The 17,063-nt window shown below is 48.2% G+C and overlaps 1 protein-coding gene across 1 annotated transcript in view; it reads left to right on the top strand.

The window, feature by feature from the left end:
• Positions 1 to 17,063, top strand: part of NPR1 (natriuretic peptide receptor 1) — a 65,846-nt gene that overhangs the window by 33,451 nt on the left and 15,332 nt on the right. Inside the window, exons 5-11 of the mRNA XM_081891360.1 lie at positions 36 to 127; positions 1,481 to 1,616; positions 2,477 to 2,561; positions 3,882 to 4,002; positions 5,111 to 5,185; positions 6,356 to 6,433; positions 12,312 to 12,416. Of these exons, the coding sequence (XP_081747486.1) occupies positions 36 to 127; positions 1,481 to 1,616; positions 2,477 to 2,561; positions 3,882 to 4,002; positions 5,111 to 5,185; positions 6,356 to 6,433; positions 12,312 to 12,416 (692 nt within the window). The remainder of the gene's footprint in view (positions 1 to 35; positions 128 to 1,480; positions 1,617 to 2,476; positions 2,562 to 3,881; positions 4,003 to 5,110; positions 5,186 to 6,355; positions 6,434 to 12,311; positions 12,417 to 17,063) is intronic.

Raw genomic sequence — 17,063 nt, 5'->3', positions numbered from 1 at the left:
GCTGTTTTCCCCCCTCTCCTTCCTTCTTTTGGCAGGGGTCACAGGGACCCTGAAGATCGACGAGAGCGGTGACCGGGAGATGGATTTTTCCCTCTGGGACATGAACCCGACGGAGGGGGAGTTTGAGGTTTGCTCCTTTTGCTGTTTGACTGTCTGTTCTCCCCACAACATGTATTCAAAGGTAGACCCCTCCCTGAACATGGGGGCATCATGGGTAAGAGCCAGTGATGAGACCCCTCACCCACGGAAATCCCCCATCTCTTTTTCAGAGTCATTTAAGCCAGCGATTGTCACCATGCCCTTGTGGCAGTGAGTTCCGCTGGTGGGGCATGCTGTGTGAAGAAGCTCTTCAAAGCTGTCAGACTTGAGGACCTTAACCCACGTCCATAGAGCAGGGGTCCTCCATCATGGGGAACGAATGTGGCCCTGCAGCCTCTTTATTTGGCCCTCGGGACTCTTCCCCAGCCCCACTCTGGAGGCTGCACCCTTTATCATTCCTGCTTTGCAGCCTCCCTCCTTGGGTACTTTTGCCTCTTTGGAGGCAAACTTCAACTCTGACCATGCCATTTGCTTGCCTGGATAGAGGATGCAAAGGTGTGTGTGTTCGAGTTTGTTTTGAATTTTATTTCTAAATTTCAAAAGTTTTCAAGATGATACGTACTTCCAAATACACATCCATTTCACGTTTGACTTCCCCTCAACCCCTCTGTGGATTCCCCTGCAGTTTCTAAATTTGCTGCGTATTACAAATATTCTATATTTTATCTTTTCCACACTCTACCCCGACAAGTATTCAACTGCTGTTATTCATTCAAATCCTACTGAAATATACTCGGAGTCGAGAGTGGATTTCATGCTCTTTATTCAGCTTGTAGTGGTGAGGAGGAATGGAAGTTCCCCCAGATTGTCTGCTTTATATACATTATTTACACAATGGCCCCACGTGATTGGCTAGTTCTGGGATTCTCCTGATGGCCAATCAGGTTGCGGATTCACTTCTACCTGGAGCTGGATTGGGTGGCTCCTGTGGACCAATCAGACTGCTGCATTCTGGATCCTATTGTTCGAGGACCAATCAGACTGCTGCATTTTGGATCCTATTCAACTCAGTACATAATACCTATGTACGTTTTAACATGTTTACAACAATTCTTAAAATATTCCACAAAAGGTTTCCACTCCTCCTTGAAGTCTACCTCTTCTTGATGTGTGTGTGTGTGTGTGCTTGTGTAGTTGTGTGTGTTTGTGTGTAGAAACCAGCCCACTGTCCAAAGACAAAAGTTACATTTGTGGCTCTGCCCCATTTTACTCCTGGCTCCTCCCCCACCAATTCTGTGCGGCCCCCAACATGGTTCCCAGAAAGGAATGCGGCCCTCGGGCTCCTCAACCTCACCAAGGAGGGGAAATGGTACCCTGCCTCCATCTCCTTCTCTTCTCCCTTCTCTCCACCTCCCCCCGACCGACCCCTTTCTTCCCACAGATCGTTGCCACTTACAACGGGATCACCAAGAAGATCAAGATGGTTCCTGGAAAGGATATCCACTGGCCAGGGAATGGCATCCCAAGGGATGTGCCCTTCTGTGGTTTCGAGAACACCAACCCAGCCTGCCAAAAAGGTACTGGAGTATAGCTGTCAACTTACAGGTTTGAAAATAAGGGACCAGCAGCCTTGAAAATAAGGGACCAGCAGCCAAAATATGGGACCTGCAGCCTCACCTGTTCCAGGCACTCCAGTCTTCCTGTCCTCCTGCAGTCTGGTCAAACTCATGCTGGTAGCTTCGAGAACACTGTCCAACCAACTTTGTAACCAGAGGTTCAACTGACTAGAATCTGAATCACATGCACCACCAGGCCTATGCAGCCTCAACTTAAGATGGCTCCCCGGCCTGGCTTTGCACTGCAAAGTTTGCAGCAGCACGTGCAACAAAATGGCGTCCAGCATTCAAAAACCTCCTCAGCTTGCATTAACTAGCTACACACAAGGCATGCAAGCTCCACCCCCCAGTCGTTCTTAGACTTCTTATTGGGTGAGCAACACAACCAAGCAACAGAGTTGGAGCCTCCCTCCTCCTTGGCCGGCAGGAAGGGAGGGAGAGGAGCTGCTTCCTTTGAAATTTAAGGGACATCCCTCAATAAGGGACAGCAGCGGGACATGGCGCTGGAATAAGGGACTGTCCCTTCAAATAAGGGACACTTGAAAGCTATGTACTGGAGGCGATCCCAAGAAGGCCCCTTCTGCTGGCTGTGTGGGTTTTCCAGTGGGGACTGATCCAGTTGGGCTTAACCCAGTGGTTCCCAGGAGGACCGTGGACCCCCTGTTTTTCAGAAGCCAAGAATGTGGCCCTTGGAAGGCTGCTCAGAAGAAGATATCTGGCCCTCAGGCTTTAGGAAAAGGCTCTCCTCCCTAGTTTTAAGGGGAAATGGCTGGCTAATGTTTGTCCTTCCCTCTCCCTTCATTTCCTTCTCTTGGCTACAGCCTCCTTCTCTCTGCTGGAGATCCTGTCCCTCACGATGACCTTGGTCCTGTCCGTCATCATTGTCACAGCTTTCTTTGTGTACAGGTGAGTGGCTGGGCGGAGTTTGTGCACAGGTGTGCCAAAAGTAAGAACGGTTCTGCTGGATTCGACCTGGTGTCCTCCTGTTTGTTTGCTGGCCAGCTACTTGACACAGGCCCTGCTGGAAAGTAATGAGTTGTATTCGGGGGCGAGTCCTACTCAGAGTAGACCCACTTAAATCCATTAACGTGGCTAACTCAGCTCTGTTAATTTCAGTGTATCTACCGTAAGTAGAAGTTAGATGGATGCCACCTGGTGCCTATTCCCCTTCTAACTTGTTTTATCCTCTGTGTCTGACAACTCGCAAACATACAAAAGTAAGGCGGTTCCTAAAAATGGAACTCAATGCAGCTTACAAAAATAAACATGGAAAACAAGGATAAACCAACCTACTGTAATACACAGGAATTTGTGTTTGTGTATAAGATGCAAGGTGGCGCTGTGGGTTAAACCACAGAGCCTAGGACTTGCTGATCAGAAGGTCGGCAGTTCAAATCCCCGCGATGGGGTGAGCTCCCGTTGCTCAGTCCAAGCTCCTGCCAACCTAGCAGTTCGGAAGCACGTCCAAGTGCAAGTAGATAAATAGGTACCGCTCTGGTGGGAAGGTAAACGGTGTTTCCGTGTGCTGCTCTGGTTCTCCAGAAGTGGCTTAGTCATGCTGGCCACATGACTCAGAAGCTGTACGCCGGCTCCCTTGGCCTATAGAGCAAGATGAGCGCCGTAACTTCAGAATCGGCCACGACAGGACCTAATGGTCAGGGGTCCCTTTACCTTTACCTTTTATAAGATGCAAGCCCACTGCACGGCAGAAAATTAAGATCTGGGTGAATATGAATTCCCCCTGGTGCCTAAAACAGATAGTGATGGCACCAGGCATGCTTCCCTGGGGGGAGCATTCCCTAAACAGGGAGCCACCATCGAGAAGGCCTGTTCTTTTAGAAGACATCTGAAGGCAGCCCTGTTTAGGGAAGCTTTTAATGTTCATTAGATAATTGTATTTTAATATTCAGTTGGAAGCCGCCCAGAGTGGCAGGGGAAACCCAGCCAGATGGGCTGGGTATAAATAATAAATTATTATTATTATTATTATTATTATTATTATTATTATTATTATTATTATTATTATTATTATATTACTTGTGTCGCCACCATGGGAGAGGACCCACAGAGCAGGACCTCAGATAAAGAACTCAGTTCTGCAAGGCGATACGTTTGCGATTGTGCATTTGTAGTGATAAAAGAGGAAGGAGGCAGCAGGGTGGGTGGGAAGCTTGCCAGGCCAGAAGTGCGTGATCCCTGACCTCTGCCGCTGCCTTCCCTTCCCAGGAAACTGAAGCTGGAGAAGGAGCTGGCCTCTGAGCTGTGGCGGGTGCAATGGGAGGACGTCCAGTCCAGCAACTTAGAGAAGAACCTCCGCAGCATGGGGAGCAAACTCACTCTCTCCCTGGTGAGTCATCGAATCCTAGAATTGTAGAGTCGGAAGGGACCACAAGGGCCATCTAGTCCAACCCCCTGCAATGTAGGAAATCTTTTGCACAATGTGGGGCTTGAACCCAAGACCTTGGGATTAAGAGTCTCATGCTTTACCGAATGAGCTATCCCCAGGTCCCATCCATCTTCCAGAAGTCCCTTCCTCCTGTTTAAAACCAATATTATTTACCATATTTTTCTGGGTATAAGACTAGGTTTTTTAACCAAAAAATTAGGGTTAAAATTGGGGCTCGTCTTATAAACGGGTAGTGCTAAGGCGGTGTTTTCTTAATTTGGAGTCCCCCAAAATAGGGGGCGTCTTATACATGGGAAAATACGGTATATGCCAAAAAGAAAAAGAACTACCAGACTTTTAGAAGACATCTGAAGGCAGCCCTGTTTAGGGAGGCTTTTAATGTTTGACGCACTATTGTATTTTAATATTTTGTTGGAAGCTGCCCAGAGTGGCTGGGAAAACCCAGCCAGATGGGCAGGATATAAATAAAAACTTATTATTATTATTATTATTATTATTATTATTCATTTCAGTTATATCCCGCCTTTTCCTCCAAGGAGTTCAAGGCAGCATTCGTGGTTCTCTTCCCCATCTCACAACAACCCTTTGAGGCAGGTTAGGCTGAGAGGGAGGGGCCGGCCCAAGAGCTTCATGACTGAGTGGGGATGTGAACCCTGGTCCTTTCCCGGGTCTTCCTCCAGCAGTAACCACTGCACCATGCAGGCTCTGCACTCGGCTTAAACAACTTTGGCGCCATTTTAAACAATCACGGTTTGCCCCAAAGGATTCTGGGAACTCTCATTTGTTAAAGGTATTGAGCATTATCAGGAAAACCTCCCTCCCCTAATTCCTCTTGCAGAGCTGCAATTCCCAAAGATCCCTGCAGAGACGGGTTGGTGGATAAACCTCTCTGGGAATTCGGATCCTCACACCTGAAACGTGCAGGTTTTAATTCTGTTCAGGCTGTCCTTGTCCAGCAAAGGAAGATCTGGGGTGAGGGTGAGAAGGTATTTTGGTTTTTTTTTTTTGCTCTGCCACCAGACATTCCCTCTCTGCTTTCCTTCCTCAGAGAGGCTCGAACTATGGCTCCCTTCTCACCACAGAGGGACAGTTCCAGGTGTATGCCAAGACAGCTTATTATAAGGTAAACCTTGGAAAGAAGAGTCTGTCCTTATTGGAAGACAGGACACGCTGATGTTTATGGGTGGGGATGTTCATTGCAGGTAGGGCCAACCCATAGCGCATGGGTAGGCAAACTAAGGCCCGGGGGCCGGATCCGGCCCAATCGCCTTCTAAATCCAGCCCATGGACGGTTCAGGAATCAGCGTGTTTTTACATGAGTAGAATGTGTCCTTTTATTTAAAATGCATCTCTGGGTTATTTGTGGGGCATAGGAATTCGTTCATTTCCCCTCCCAGAAATATAGTCCGGCCCCCCACAAGGTCTGAGGGACAGTGGACCGGCCCCCTGCTGGAAAAGTTTGCTGACCCCTGCCTCTTGCTCCTCTCGTGGTGGATAAAGTCATCAATGGCCACTAGCCACGATGCCCGTGGTCTGCCTCGGCAGCTGGAGGCAGCAGTTCTTCTGAATTCCAGCTGCTGGAGTTCCAGTAGCTGAAACCCTGGGGCATCTGGTTGGCATCTGTGAGAAAATGATGCTGGACACTGATCTAGCAGCCAGGCTCTCCTGACATCTTTAAACGGCCTCGGTCCAGTATATCTGAAGGAGTGTCTCCACCCCCATCATTCTACCCGGACACTAAGGTCCAGCGCTGAGGGCCTTCTGGTGGTTCCCTCACTGCGAGAAGCCAAGTTACAGGGAACCAGGCAGAGGGCCTTCTCGGTAGTGGCACCTGCCCTGTGGAACACCCTCCCACCAGATGTCAAAGAGAAGAATAACTATCAGACTTTTAGAAGACATCTGAAGGCAGCCCTGTTTAGGGAGGCTTTTAATGTTTGGTGTATTACGGTATTTTAATATTTTTTGGGAAGCCACCTAGAGTGGCTGGGGTATAAATAATAAATAATAATAATAATAATAATAATTATTATTATTATTATTATTATATGGAGCCTCCAGGTCCAGAGGCAGTCTATCTGGATCCCTAGATTCTTTGGGGCATATGGCCACTGTGAGAACACATGTTGGTGAACCTTTCTTAGGTTAACCATTGAGCTGGCCCAGGTGGATGAGTCAATGGGTAGGCAGACGGCTCCCTTGCAAAGCGGCCGAACTGGCCAGTCTTCTTTCCCCCTGCAACCTCAGCAGCACGATTCCCTCTCTCCTCCTCCCTGATTTCTGCGTCTCCTTTCAGGGGAACCTCGTGGCCGTGAAACATGTAAACAGGAAACGGATCGATTTGACGCGGAAGGTGCTTTTCGAGCTGAAACATGTAAGCAACTGGCTGGAATGCCCTTTGAGAGCGTGGCAAAGACTCCAGAACGGCTGGTGGTGGAGGGCCTGGGTGGTGTCTCTGTCCCTCTAGGATGGGGGGGGGGGTTGCTGATGGAGCCGCAAGATTATTGCGATTATTTTGTGCATGCACCAATTCCTTTTCAGCTGAACAAGGTTCTCTAAGCAAACAGCCACACGGTGTGCACAATACTCTTTTACAGTGGTACCTTGGTTCTCAAACTTAATCCGTTCCGGGAGTCCGTTCCAAAACCCAAGCGTTCCAAAACCAAGGTGCACTTTCCCATAGGAAGTAATGCAAAATGGATTAATCCGTTCCAGATTTTTAAAAGCAACCCCTCAAACAGCAACAAGAGCATTGATCCATAAAATGAAAGCAATAAACAATGTACTGCAGTCACACAATCAGTAGCTGAACTGGGTTCTACACAGTCACAAAAACAAAAAGGCAAAATAAGTAGCAAAAACAGACAGGTCTCAGCGTAACACTCAAAACGGAAGTGTGGCACTCACATCGGAAGCATAACACTCAAAACGGAGCATGTGCGACTGTTCACACACCGGAACACTTCTGGGTTTGCAGTGTTTTGAGTACCAAGGCGTTTGAGAACCAAAGTACCACTGTATTAACATTTATCTAAATTGTGATAAGATCTTTTTCTTTTTTTAATCCCTTATCTTCCAAAGCCTGATCCAGCAGGGTATCCTAATGTTCTTATGAAAACCATGATTTCGTCTTTGTGCCTTTATAAATACAGCAACCTGTAACTCTGGACAGCGTGAGACTCCTCTTGTCGTCTAGACCAGCGCTCCAGAAAGTGCATTTCCTTCCATGCTCTGTGTGTGTGTGTGTGTGTGTGTGTGTGTGTGTGTGAAGGGGCATGCCGGAGAGACAGAAAAGGGGGTGGCAAAGAGACAAAGAGTGTTATGGATTCTGGCAAGCCCCTCCCACTTCGGGGCCATGGCCCCGCCCACACCAGGTTTGAGGTTCTTGTATTAATTTATAAGGCCTGTAATAATAATAAAAACAGCCCTCAGTGTTGCAGTGGGTCCGCACGTCTGGCTGTTAAACAGAAGGTTGGTGGTTCGAGCCCAATCAGGGACGGCTGTGAGCAGGATTTGTGCATTGCAGGGGGTTGGACTAGATGACCCTCAATTCTACAGTTCTTTGATTCAAACTTGGGTCTTAAGGGCCAGTGGGGCTCCGGAGGGGGGGGGGTGTGTCACTCTGGCAGTGTGAGCAGCTTGCCTGCCCCGGTCTCCAGCAACCCACGCTATGCCGCTGGTGGTCTCTTCCAGGTCTTAGTATGAAGGGGAAAATGCTTCTCCCCTGTTATTTGGAATTGCTCCCCTCTAAAACCCCTTGCAGAGGGACGCGGGTGGCGCTGTGGGTAAAAGCCTCAGCGCCTAGGGCTTGCCGATCGAAAGGTCAGCGGTTCAAATCCCCGCGGCGGGGTGCGCTCCCGTTGCTCGGTCCCAGCGCCTGCCAACCTAGCAGTTCGAAAGCACCCTCGGGTGCAAGTAGATAAATAGGGACTGCTTTCTAGCGGGAAGGTAAACGGCGTTTCCGTGTGCAGCTCTGGCTCACCAGAGCGGCGATGTCACGCTGGCCACGTGACCCGGAAGTGTCTTCGGACAGCGCTGGCCTCTGGCCTCTTGAGTGAGATGGGCGCACAACCCCAGAGTCTGGCAAGACTGGCCCGTACAGGCAGGGGTACCTTTACCTTTACCTTTTAAAACCCCTTGCATAATAGACACTTATAACAGAAGTAATGTAAACTATGGATTGACCTTGTTCAGGACAAAGGGCATTTGCTTTTGCAAACACAAGGGTGAGCACAGAGTTGTTGATTTAATGCCGCGTCTGCTGGAGAAGCACCGCAAATGGTAGCAAAGGAGCTAATGGGATTAGGAATAAAAAGTCATTAGAGATTGTTAATATTTCAGATAATTCAATGTATGAGCATATATCCTGTTGCTTGATACACGTTCGTTCATATTTGCTAAGCATCGGTTAGCTTGAACCTGATTATTACAAGGAAGAGGTGTAGAGGCCCCTCACTAATGTGTGACTATGCCTATTGAAGAGAAAAGGGTGATAAAAGATTTGCATGTTTCAATTTAAAGAGCAACCTTTGTGTAATCTGCTTTGGTTTGCTGTGACTGTCCTGATCTGAAGTTAGTTTATTGTACCAGCTAATGACCTGTAAAGGAGTTTGACAGTGGCATAGCGTGGGTTGCCGGCCACCACTGAAACGCCCCTTTGCTGGAGCCAAGTGGGGCAGCCCTGCTCCACCTGCCTGTCCACGGACACCCACTCAATGTGGGCCTGAGCTGCTCTGCCCCTTTGCCAGGGTGGGGCAGGGATCCCTGTGGAAGCCAGCACCTGTGTGGGGGCACCTTGTTGTGCCCCCTCAGAATTTTGTGCCTGGGTCCGTGGCCCCCCACCCCGTGCTACGCCACTGGGGTTTGGATCAGAACCTGAATATGTCATGTCGTGGCTGGCTGACGTGGAATGCCCAAGGTGGATCTAGTTATGCAATTAACATGATGTAAGCTCTTTGTAAGGGTGGCGCTGTGGGTTAAACCACAGAGCCTAGGACTTGCAGATCAGAAAGTCAGCGGTTTGAATCCCCGTGACGGGGTGAGCTCCCGTTGCTCGGTCCCTGCTCCTGCCAACCTAGCAGTTCGTAAGCATGTCAAAGTGCAAGTAGATAAATAGGTACTGCTCCGGCGGGAAGGTAAACGGAGTTTCCGTGTAGTGCTCTGGTTCGCCAGAAGCGGCTTAGTCATGCTGGCCACACGACCCGGAAGCTGTCTGTGGACAAATGCCAGCTCCCTCGGCCTATAGAGCGAGATAAGCGCGCAACCCCAGAGTCAGTCACGACTGGACCTGATGGTCAGGGGTCCCTTTACCTTTACGCTGTTTGTGTATAAGTGTTAAACCTGTGCTCACTTTACTGCAGTAAAATTAATATAAGGGCATGGTCTTGTAGGAATCTTGGTTGAGTTACTTATTGAGCTCCCTACCTGGGACCAACCTGAGGGGTGGTTCTAGCCACTCCCTTGCCTAGTCCGACACTCTAGCCTAGCCTTTCTCAATCTTTGGTCTCCCGATGTTGTTGGACAAATGCAGATGGGTCCTTCGTTGTTGTTTTTCTCCTTTCAAGGCAATTTATGTATATTTAGCCTGGAAGAGAAGAGACTGAGAGGAGAGATGTGCTAGCCATCTTCAAATACCTTAAGGCATGGGTAGGCAAACTAAGGCCCGGGGGCCGAATCCGGCCCAATCGCCTACTAAATCCAGCCCGCGGACGGTCCGGGAATCAGTGTGTTTTTACATGAGTAGAATGTGTCCTTTTATTTAAAATGCCTCTCTGGATGATTTGTGGGGCATAGGAATTCATTCATTATTATTTTTTTCCAAAATATAGTCCGGCCCCCCACAAGGTCTGAGGGACAGTGGACTGGCCCCCTGCTGAAAAAGTTTGCTGACCCCTGCCTTAAGGGCAAACAACCTTAAGGGCTGCCCCATGGAGGAGCTTGTTTTCTCCTGATCTGGAGGGTAGGACCCGAACCCATGGCTTCAAGTGACAAGAAAGGGGATTCCAATTAAACATCAGGAAAAACTTTCTGGCAGTAAGAGCCGTTTGACAGTGGAACAGTCCCTCTCGGGAGGTGGTGGGCTCTCTCCTTCCTTGGAGGTTTTTAAGCAGAGTTTGGATGGCCCACTGTCATGGATGCCTTAGTTGAGACCCCTGCATTGCAGGGGGTTGGTCTAGATGAAACCTGGGGTCCCTTCCGACGGTATTCTATGATTTTATGAATTTAGTGGGGCACCAGCAAGGGGCATTGAGCTGCTGGGGTATTGGGGGGGGCGGGTGGCAGATTCATTAGCAGGGAGAGAAAGCGCATAGGGAGCAGGCAGAGAGCGGTGCAGAGTGGCACCCGGGTGCTGCTACAGCAGTGGAGAGAGCTAATGACTCATTAGCGAGGAAGCGGCAAAGAGCCGGCCATCTGCTCCTCCTTAATTAAGAGCCTGAGCAGCTTAAAGCAACAGGAATTTACGTGTGTGCGAAGGAGAAGATAAACAAGGGGTTTGGCTCGTGAAAGGGGCATCTGAGCAAGCAAAGATAATAGCTGGCGAGGAAGAGATATTTGCAACCTGCTTGTTTTTGACATGTCTGTGTGCATGTGTGTGTTTGTGTGTGTGTGTGTCTGAAAGCATGCTTTCCCTCTGGCAAGGCGTCCGCACATCAATCACATGCGCACACTCTGTCATGTGCTCAGCTCCCCACGGCGCAAATTCCTTCCGTCCCAAACTGATGCTTTCCCTGCTTCGTGGAATTGGGATGTTTCTGTCCCAAGTTCCCCCTCTTGGCGCTTATGCCCATGGGTGTCCACTGAGTGGGGGAATTCCTTTCCCTACCACCCCTTTGATGACCCCAAACCCCCGAGATTCTCAGCTGCCTTAAATAAAAAAAGACATAAGTAGCCCGATCTCCCCCTTCCAGTGTTTTATTCCACCTCCCCTGCTGAAAAATTCCTGTGGACTCCTGTTTATGGATTCCTCCAAAGTTTCTATTTTTAAAACCATGTTGCCTGTGTGCCAGGAGAGGTTCCACATGCAGCAACCAATTATTTTATTTGTGGGGAACGGATGGACATCACACTCCCTTGCGAAGTCTCCCATTTGTTTGTTTGCTTATGGTGCCTTCTGGAATCCTGCGCTGGGTTGCTAAACTTGTGGAATCTGTTTGTTTCTTCGTTTATTGCAATCGTATCCCACCTTTTCCTCCCCGGCTGGTGTACATGGTTCTCCCCCTCCTCACAACAACCTTGTGAGGTAGGCTAGACTGGGAGGCAGTGACTGGCCCAAGGCTGAACTTGGTAGCCAAGTGGAGAATTTGAACCCTGGTTTCCCAAGTCATAGTCCAGTACCAACCACACTGGCTCTCTGGTGGGTTTTTGTCTGGCGGGGAGAGCAGAATGTGCTTGCACCAGTTCTGGAAATCCTAGATGGAAAGGACCCCAGGGGCACAAAATCCTTGGCTTTGCCTCCCGTCCCTGAATAAATTACATTGTGCTTTATCGTAGGTCTCACTGTCGGTAAATCTCCTGGATTTAATTTTTCCTCTGCTGCCTGCAGAGTTAAGTCGTGGGGAAAATAAGTCTTCGGTTGTTAATGCTGGACAGGGAGACGGTTCTGTAGGGATGCTGTCAAAATGCGCACTGCCACATCTGCGATTCTATGCGCCATCTCATTGGATCTAGTTAAATGTTCAGGAGTTGCAGCCGAAGGTTCTTGGCCTTCACCCAGCCAGAGGGGTATTAAAATTATGAAGGTGCTCCCATATGATATTTTACAAAAACCTCTGCTTTTGGCCAAAATGTAGAAAAACCTCAATAATTTTGAATGAACGAATCCCCAAAACATGGGATATGCACCTCACATTGGGGCATTTAGCAGCAGTCAGTAGTGATTTCAGAAAAATGTGGCGCTTCTCCTTTTCTTCATACAGGCAGCTCCCCATTTACGGGTACGTTCCAAGACTCCATGCATTTAAGTGAAATTGCGTATTTTGGAAACACCATTGAAAAAGCCTGCACCCTATTCCACCCCTTTTGGTGACATTTTTGGGTCTTTTCCGGGTTCAGCGCAATGTACGCCTGCGCAGTCGCACACATATCAGACCCGCCTAAAACGGTCTGTATAATTTTAACCCTCTGGCTGTATAATTTTAACCCTCTGGCTAGGGTTAAGTAGCTTTTGCAGTGGCTCTCTGTGTGTGTTTATGTGTTGCTTGGGTCCCTGGCAAGATTTGGGCACTTTAACCACACCTCCATGTTCTTTCCAGATGCGGGATGTTCAAAACAAGCACCTGACGCGCTTTATCGGAGCCTGCATTGATCCCCCAAACATCTGCATCTTGACAGAGTATTGCACCCGTGGCAGTCTCCAGGTACGTGAGAGTTGTGGCGAAAAACCATGCCTGGATGTTAACAACTTCTGCCCTGCTCGACTTCTCTCCTTATAGGTGGGTGAGGCCAGTGCTGGATTTACGTATAAGCTAAACAAGCTGTAGCTTAGGGCCCCACTCTCTTGGGGCCCCCCCAAAAAAATTAAAGGAAAAAAACCCCTGAATGTCCATTTCCAAAATATAAGATAAAAAACAAATAAAATAAAACCTACATACAGAAACAGTGTTTTGTGTTGTGTAGGTGCCTGTGATGTAAGTCATGGGCCTCGCCGGCTAGCCTGCTCCCTAAAATATCACTGGTTTGCTCCTTTCTATATGTATGGTGCCTACATTCTGCATGGACTGGTTGCATGGCAACATGCGCAAATGGCTTTAGATACCTATTAGGACCATAAATTACCATGTAGCATATATTCAGCACAAAAAACAGCGACAATTTGTTGTTGACAAAGGACAGCTGGACATATAAAGGGCCCCATTACCTTCAGTAGCCGAGGGCCTCATCAAACCTAAATCCGGACCTGGGTCTTCTAAAAGTCTACCAGACTTTTACAAGACATCTGAAGGCAGCCCTGTTTAGGGAAGCTTTTAATGTTTAGCAGACTAGTGTATTTTAATATTTTGTTGGAAGCCGCCCAGAGTGGCTGGGGAAACCCAGCCAGTCGGTCAGGGTATAAAATAATAATAATAATAATAATAATAATAATAATAATAATAATAATAATACTTCAGAGGTTTTCAACTTTTGGGGGTCCACGGCTCCCTTGACCAACTATATTCTTTCGGCAGCACCCCTGTGGGGCTCAGGAGCCCAGTTATGTCACCCCTCGCCTGCCGAGCTGGTTTCCTCTCTCCCTTTTTTGAACACCCTCCCTTGGGGAGTGTCACCTCAGTCTCCTCTCCTCTCTCCTTGGGAGTCATCTGGGCAGCTGAGGCTACTGCCCCTGGTCTCTGAGCTGCCCCCCTGCCCCAAAGAGAGGTGCCACTGCCCCACAGGGGCCTGGGAAGCACCCCCTGGCCAGCCCCAGAGGCACCATTCGCCTGGGGAGCTTGTAACCAGGGCTGCTGCAACAAACAGCTGCACAAGCCTTTGGGACACAGAGACCCAAGAGGGTATCATGGGAGGGAGGGAAGGAAAGAGGGACAGAGGCCAGTGTTGCCCGCGGCACCCCTGACCATCATTCAAGGCACCCCAAGGTGCCATGACACACTGGTTGAAAACCACTGGGTTACTTAGTTGAACCCACACTCAAGGCGCTTGCTTTTCTTATTACTGCTGCCAGTGAAGACCAGTCTGGCCATTCGCTTGGCAATGGGGCAGCCATCTTGCAGGTCTGAGGAGAGCGTAGTGTCCCTCAGCCTTAATTACTAATGCTACTGGCAGTGGAGGCTAATAATGTGGCCAATCCCTCAGCAAAAGAGCGGCCATTTTGGGAAGCCTTGCACTTAATATCCTTTATTATCGATGGTGCTGGCAATGGAAGATGGTAGGCTGTTCCCTCAGCTACGGATAACCCATCATGTAGACTTGAGGAAAGCTTAGCCTTCATTAACTTTGGTTCTGGAAATGGAGGGCAGCCATCTTGTAGACTTGGAGAGAGCCTAGGCCCTCATTAACGATGGTGCTGGTTGATTTGGCGGGCATACTCTTGAGTAGGTCTGGTGAAATTAATGGGCCCGAGTTATTTGTGTTTGTGGGTCTGCAATGGGTAAGACAAACACTACCCTTTCCCTTGACCACAGGGTGGCCATTTTGTAGGCCTGAGGAGAGTCTGGCGCTCGCTGGCCATCGTTGCTCACACTGCAGACATGAGGGCTGCCACCTAGAGCAGTAAAAGCAACCATGTTTTTAGCTTTGCAAGCCTCCTGTGCCAGCCAGCCTCAATCCTCGGGCATCGCTCTGGTTGTGTGTTGCCAAGCGGCAACCAAATGCGTCTCGCTGGCAGGGATGATGGAGGATTCTGTTGGCAAGAGAAGTGGGAATTGGCACTGTTGGCGTTTTTGTCCCACAACAGGAATAAAAATCAAACCAGGAGATGTAATCAGTATCAATCCAGCGAGTACAATCAGTTGTTGGGTTTTTTTAAAAGCCTCCAACCAATGCGTAATTAATGAGGTTTTTTTTAAAAAAAACACACATCAAAAAAACACAACACCATTATTTTAAGACTTCCTTTACATTGAAATTAGACCTCGGGCCTTACTACTTTGAGATGCTCATTTAAAAAAAAAAAAATTCTTTATAATCAAGTGATATGTGTTTAGAACATTGATGTGAGTTTTAATCTGTTTTTATTGCCGTTTTAACTTTTCAAATGCCCTAAATTATTGTTGTTGGTTTTTTCCTATTGATAATGTTATTGTTTTATCTTTTTCGTAAAGCCCCTTGAGGCTTTTATTCTTTCTGTCTTTATAAAATAAATAAATAAATAAATACAAGCTTTATGAACTGAAATAAATAAACGGATGGGCAACTCCTTGTGTTAAACTCTCAGTTTATGTAAACAATCTACATAGATTGCATAAATAACCAAACAAAGCACGCTAAATGGCGGGCAGCGGGACGAACGGCGTAGCAGGAACCGAACCGCAGCGGAACGGAAAGAGCGTGGATTGCGAGGAGAACGGAAGCCTTATTGCGTGTCTTCTTGTGGAGAACGTCGGCTGCGCACATGCGTGGCCTTGACGTGTGTCAACCGACATGTGGCTATTCCGTGCGGGAATTGTGCTGCAGAGAGCGAGGCTCAGGATCAGGCCTCTTTCGTGTGTGTAGGGCCGGAAAGTCCTCTGGAGTGGCGGCGTTTCTTCCGCACCCGCCACCTCGACCGCAGCCCTGCCGAGGGCTGAGGCGGGGGCAGACGAAACCTTTAATTAAAAGGAGCGCCGAGGGGGTATTGCAGGCCTCTCGGCAGAGCCAGTTCCAAGAGAGATGATTTATAGCGCGGTGGATGAGCGAGAAGAATTGGCGGCGTGCGGGGGGTGGGAGATAGGGAGATTTCGACAGTCCTAGATTCCTGGCTGCCTGCTGAAGATAAGCATTTCCTCTTATAAAAGAGAGGAGGCAGAAACGGGGAGGCAGGAAAGAGGGGGAAGGAAGGAAAGAAAGAAAGAAAGAAAGAAAGAAAGAGCAGAAGGGGAGAAAACGGTCAGGCGGCTGGAACCGGGATGGGCTCCGCATGGGGAGAGGGGCTGGAAGCTGCAGGACAATGTTGTGTAGTGGTTAATAATAATAATAATAATAATAATAATAATAATAATAATAATAATAATAATTTATTATTTATACCCCGCCCATCTGGCTGAGTTTCCCCAGCCACTCTGGGCGGCTCCCAATCAAGTGTTAAAAACATTACAGCGTTAAATATTAAAAACTTCCCTGAACAGGGCTGCCTTTTCTGAATGTCTGAATGTCAGGTAGTTGTTTATCTCTTTGACATCTGATGGGAGGGCGTTCCACAGGGCGGGCGCCACTACCGAGAAGGCCCTCTGCCTGGTTCCCTGTAGCTTTGCTTCTCGCAATGAGGGAACCGCCAGAAGGCCCTCGGAGCTGGACTTCAGTGTCCGGACTGAATGATGGGGGTGGAGACGCTCCTTCAGATATACTGGACCGAGGCCATTTAGGGCTTTAAAGGTCAGCACCAACACTTTGAATTGTGCTCGGAAACGTACTGGGAACCAATGCAGATCTCTCAGAACCGGTGTTATGTGGTCTCGGCGGCCACTCCCAGTCACCAGTCTAGAGCTGGATTAGGACCAGGGAGACCTCAGGTTCAAATTCCACCGTAAACACTTACAGTTCCATAAAGCATTAACTGAACCACTTTGAGCTGGTTGTGCTCTATCCCCAGCTCCCTTGTTCTCTTTCTTTCTTCTTTCTTTCTCTCTCTCTCTCTCTCTCTCTCTCTCTCTCCCCTCTCTTTCTCTCGTTCTCAGCTGCAACCTACCTTACAAGGTTGTGAGGATAAATGGAAAGGTGGGAGAGAACCTTTAGAGTTGTTGTTGTTGATGATGATGATATTGACTCTCCCTCTACCCTGAGGTCCCAGGATGGGCTACAACTTTCAAACACAACCTTTAAAAAAACCACAACATTTTAAAACAACTTACAACCACAAAAATAAACTGGGTTGTCAAGATGCCCTCAGGGCATTTGTACTGAAAGGTGGGGTTATGGGAAATAAAAGATATTCTCAAATTTAATAGAGGGGAATATTTCAATGTGTAGTCTCCTAGCATGTGTGTGCTGAGATTGTTTGAGAAACTGGATGTTGTTGAGACTTGGGTTTCCTGTTTTGTTTTCATAAAAGAAAAAGAAAATTCCCCAAACAAGCAGGATATGTAAAGTGCTGAGTTTGGAAAAATTCACACCAAACGTTTAAAAAATAAATAGACAAACCTAAAATTTCTAAGTGTGCTGTGAAATCAAGGGTTGGACTGTGTAGTCTCAGGTTTAGTTATTTGCAAACGGCGCTAGGTTTTGAATTTGCGGGACAAATGAAGGCCTTAAGCGTATAAAAGCCATGGATTGGGCTGTGTATACAAAAAGAGATTTGTGCCCTCAGCAGTATATCTTTGAGACAGTCCTCCTGAACTTGCGTCAACGCCTCCATCTTTCTAGGCTTCATTCGC

This window comes from Podarcis melisellensis (assembly GCF_964234715.1).
Source record: "Podarcis melisellensis genome assembly, chromosome: 16".
In the NCBI taxonomy this organism is placed as follows: domain Eukaryota; kingdom Metazoa; phylum Chordata; class Lepidosauria; order Squamata; family Lacertidae; genus Podarcis; species Podarcis melisellensis.
Note: the sequence above shows the minus strand (reverse complement) of the source record. Positions and strands in the feature narration are given on the sequence as shown.